Source organism: Rhea americana, unplaced genomic scaffold, assembly GCF_003343005.1.
Source record: "Rhea americana isolate MKP2758 unplaced genomic scaffold, rheAme1 scaffold_319, whole genome shotgun sequence".
NCBI classification, from domain to species: domain Eukaryota; kingdom Metazoa; phylum Chordata; class Aves; order Rheiformes; family Rheidae; genus Rhea; species Rhea americana.
In genome coordinates this window covers 221,335-225,410 of record NW_028186445.1, presented here as the reverse complement: position 1 = coordinate 225,410, position 4,076 = coordinate 221,335, and the positions used below count along the sequence as shown (strand labels likewise).

At 73.6% G+C, this 4,076-nt stretch overlaps 2 protein-coding genes across 2 annotated transcripts in view; both read right to left on the bottom strand.

The window, feature by feature from the left end:
- Positions 1-306: 306 nt before the first annotated feature.
- On the bottom strand, positions 307-2,892 carry HCRT (hypocretin neuropeptide precursor). Its single transcript, XM_085310382.1, has one exon. It carries the CDS (start codon positions 1,028-1,030, stop codon positions 479-481), a length of 552 nt encoding a protein of 183 aa, XP_085166508.1. The 5' UTR covers positions 1,031-2,892; the 3' UTR covers positions 307-478.
- Positions 2,893-2,906: 14 nt separating this feature from the next.
- Positions 2,907-4,076, bottom strand: part of LOC146592779 (inactive phospholipase C-like protein 2) — a 5,470-nt gene continuing 4,300 nt past the window's right edge. The window contains exons 3-4 of the mRNA XM_085310383.1: positions 3,439-3,577; positions 2,907-3,092 (exon numbers count right to left, since the gene is read on the bottom strand). Coding sequence (XP_085166509.1) covers positions 2,907-3,092; positions 3,439-3,577 — 325 coding nt within the window. The remainder of the gene's footprint in view (positions 3,093-3,438; positions 3,578-4,076) is intronic.

Genomic DNA, 4,076 nt, shown 5'->3' with positions numbered 1-4,076 from the left:
GCACCGCCCGGGCCCGCGGCGGGCAGGGGAGGCGCGGGGCAGCCGGGGCAACCCCACGAGCGGGGAACCCTCTGCGCGGGGGGCCGGCTGCGCCCCCAAGCCCTGCTCCGCRGCCCCTGGGGCTCCCGCAGGCTCCCTTCCCCGCCTCGCCAAGGCAAGAGGGGCCAGGGCTGGAAACGCAGCAGCACCACYCGCCTCCCGGCACAGTGAGCAGACACCAGCCTCGCCGGCTGCCCTGGCGCAGACCCTGGCAGAGCCCCGAGCTGCCCCCAGCCCCATTCCCAGAGACGAGGCAAAGGCGCTAACGTCAGGCTACCATTTATTGTAAAAGGCCAGCGGTGCCCGCAGTGCCCTGAGCAGGCTTGGCCAGGGCCATGAGGAGGTATTTAAAAGTGCTATTTACATCAAGCTCCGGGGTGCGAGGCCCCAGGGGCTGTCCCCCAGCCGAGGTCCCCTCTCTGATCCCCCCCCAGCCATCTCAGTAAAGGCTCTTAGCAGGTCCYGGGGCCTGACTCTTGGTCAGGTCCTTCCCCGACTGTCCCTGGCACTGCCCAGGGCCGGTGTCGGAGGGGCTCAGGGCTGGCGTTGGCGGGATGTCCGTGCCCGAGGGGCAGCCCCAGGTGTCGTGGCAGGTGGCACCGGGGTGCTCCCCTCGCTTGCCCATGGTGAGGATGCCYGCAGCGTGGTTGCCGGAGCCATGCAGCAGGCGGTAGAGCCTGCTCTGGAAGGCCGGCGGGACGCTCTTCCTCTTGCCCAGCGTGAGGATGCCGGCGGCGTGATTGCCCATGCCGTGCAGGAGGTCGTAGATGCGGCAGGAGCAGGTCTTCTGCCGGCAGCACTCGGGCACGTTCTGCCGGGCAGCGGCCAGGGAGCAGAGCAAGAGCAGGAACAAGAGGCAAGTGGCTCTCTGGAGCTGCCGGAGCAACGGGCCGGCGTGAGCACAGGGACAGCTGGAGAGACAGGGCCGCTCGGCCCTGAGGCACCACCCTGCTTCTCCAGCACGGCCAGCCAGGCCACGCTGCCGGGGCATCCCAGCTCCAACGGGGATGGAGCCGCTGCAGCACGGGGCCGGGCTTGGGGACACAGGAGGGGACAGGGCTCACGGCACGTCCTGGCCTCCCATCTCTGCTGCCTCGCTGCCCCAGGAAAAAGCTCTCTGGAGAACAGCCCTGGGGCATCCCCCTCCAGCGCTTGTGGTGCCGGCAGCCCTGCACCCTCCAGGGACGGGGGAACCCTGCAGTCCTGCTCCCCGCTCCCCGGCCAGCCCCACGGACGAAGGTCCCGTTCACGCTCCGACCGCATTTCCTTCCCACCGCAGGGACAAGCCGCAGGTGTCCTCGCCGCGACACGYGCCCTGCTCCGGCGCGAGGCAGCAAACGTCCTCCCTCACGGCAGGTCACGGCGGGACGTGCAGCGAGAGCCTCCGTGCCCAGCCCGTGGCACAGCGCCGTGCACCGTGCCCCCCGCGGGGCCGGGCCCCGGGTCCCTGCCCGCGCCGCAGCCTCCCCGGCATCGCCTCCCTCCCGGCTCTCCCACCAGGGGCTCGCCCCCCGCTCGTCCCCACCTTGGTGTTGGGTGCCTCCATCGTTCCTGGGTGTCTTCAGGTGGCCGAGCGGCGCTTGGGCATGACCAGCTGGGAGCCGACGAGCAGAGCCACCCTGAGCCGCTCGCCCCGGCCGCGGCGCTTTATAGGGGGCCGCCCCCCAGCCGCCCCCCGGCCGCGGCGGGGCCCAGCACAATAGCGCTGCCAAAAATACCCCGGGAAGCGGCGGGGCCGGGCGGGAGCGGGGCCGGTCTCCGGGAGACGCGCGCGCTTCGTTCCCGTAGCTCGGAGACCGGCCAGGCCTTTCCCCTCATTTGCGGCGCGGGACGCCGGCGGCCGCGGAGCCCGGCGCTAATGAGGCCGTAATTGCCTAAGGAAGCAGCGGCCGGGCGGGCACAAAGCGGCCGGAAGGTCAGCGCCGGCAGGACGCAGCGGGTCCTCTCCCGGCTGCCCGGCCCCAGGCGACAGCATCTCCCCGGCTCGTTGCTCAGGCCCCGTTAGGCTAATTACCGCTCCCAAACAAAGCGCAGACGGGGCCGCGTGGCTCCGCGACGCACGCCCGAGCCGGCACGGCCCCCCGCGCCGGCAGTGCCCCCTCCCCACTCTTCGGGGGCCCCGTGCCGGCCCTCGGCCCCCCGCGCCGGGCTCAGGGGATGGAGCAGCAGGGCACCAACGCGGGTCTCGCGCTGCCCAGTCTGACCCCTGATCGCCCCTCACTCGTGGCCTATGCCCGGACTCTCTCAYCCTGGGGGCAAATCCAGGGCATTTTCCCTGATGCCAAAAGCTACATCTGCTCCCCGGGTGCCGGCACAGCCCTCTGCACAGCCAGGCCCTGGGGACTCCGCGGGGGACTCGACCTGYTGCCCCATGGCGAGGGCAGGGGGATCGGCTGTCGAGGGCCAGGATGGTACCAGCCAGGCGGGTTTTCCCCGGAGCTTACAAAGGCAAAACCAGCAAACCTGAGTCCAGAGGTGGGGCTGATCTTCCCGTGGGGCCGGCAGGTCGGGCACAGCGGGCTCAGGGGCACACGCCCACGGCCATTGCGGTGCCAGCAGCTCCAGCCGGCCCTGCAGCCGCRCGATCCCTCCGGAAACGGACGTGGAAGGAGCTTGTGGGGACCAGGACAGACGGGAGCAGGGACGTCCTTCCCTGAACTCCCTGCTTGGGGCCCAGAGCCGGTCCCCACGAGGCTTCACCGCTGTGCCGGCCCCGCTGCAGCCCTTCGGCCGCCCATGGGCACGGCGGAGCCCTGCCCACGCGTCCCCAAATGCCAGCGGGCAGGCCGGTGTCCCCGGGCCGGGGGCCACGGGTGATGCCGTGCTGCGGGAGCGCTGGGTCCAGGCCCCGGAGCCCCACGCCGGGGTCAGCACGACGCTGCGTCGCTGCCTCCTTCCGTCTCGGGGATGGGCTCCAGCGGGGCGYGCAGCCGGGAGGCGTCGGGCGAGGCCGAGCCGTTCCTGCCGATGCCGCAGGACTGCCCCGCGTTGTGGATCTGCCACAGGTTGTCCAGCGCCTCCGCCTTGGCGTGCTTGAGCAGGTCCGCCTGGCCCTGCGGCCGAGCGGAGACGGGCGTCAGGAGGGCTCCAGGGACGGCAGCGCCCGGCCGCGCGGTGCCGCGGCAGCCTCCCGCGGGGCTGGTTCCGGGCCCGCGCGGCGGCCGCCCCGCTGGCGCAGCCGCGGTCCCGCGGGCACATCCCGCGCCGCCAGCACAGGACGGCGGGAACCCGACGGCTGCAACCCGACGGCCGCCTCGGCAGCGCTCGCGGCCGTGTCCCCCCCGGGCGCTGTGCCGCACCGTCAGCCTGTGCCTGCGAGCCGGGGGGCGAGGCCGAGGCGCCGGTTCCCAGCCGGCTCACGGACGACCCTTCGGCCCGCGCTGCCCGCGTCCCGCTCACCTTCAGCACGGTGATGTTCCAGGCGAAGCTCTCCAGCGCCTTCTGCAGCTTCCGGCCCCGCAGCCCCTCCTTGGCCTCGATGCGGTGCAGCTCCTTGTGGAAGTCCATGCCTGGGGCCGGGGGCGCGGGGAGAGCGCTGCTCAGACGGGCTCGCCGCCGCGCCGCGGGGGCCAGGGGCTCACTGTGCGCCCCCTCCGCGCGGGGCCGGCACGGCGCCCGCCCTGCGCCGCGCTCAGCACCGAGCCCTGGCGCGTGCAGGGAGGCAGCCCGGGAGCCAAGGGTCCRCCCGGAGCGCTGCGATGGCCCCCGGGGGCAGCAGCGCTGGCAGGGCCCTCCCGCGCCCCGGCCCCGCGGGTCCCCCCCCCGCATCGTGCACCGCGTGACGTCCCCGTGAGCGGGTGCTAAATTTACCCCTCCCTGACGCAGCGCCGGCGCCGGGCCCACGCGAGGGCTCCCACGCTCGCCCGCGCACCGTCAATCAGCGTGCACCCGCCCGCACCCCCTGCCCGGCACCTCCCTGCACCCCCGGGCGCGGGCGCCGGCCGAATCCAGGTGCTGCAGCTCCCCGCGCCCCAGGGTGCACGTTGGGCCCCGGCGGCGTGGCACAGCCGGACTCTCGCAGCCTTTCCCGTGGAGCC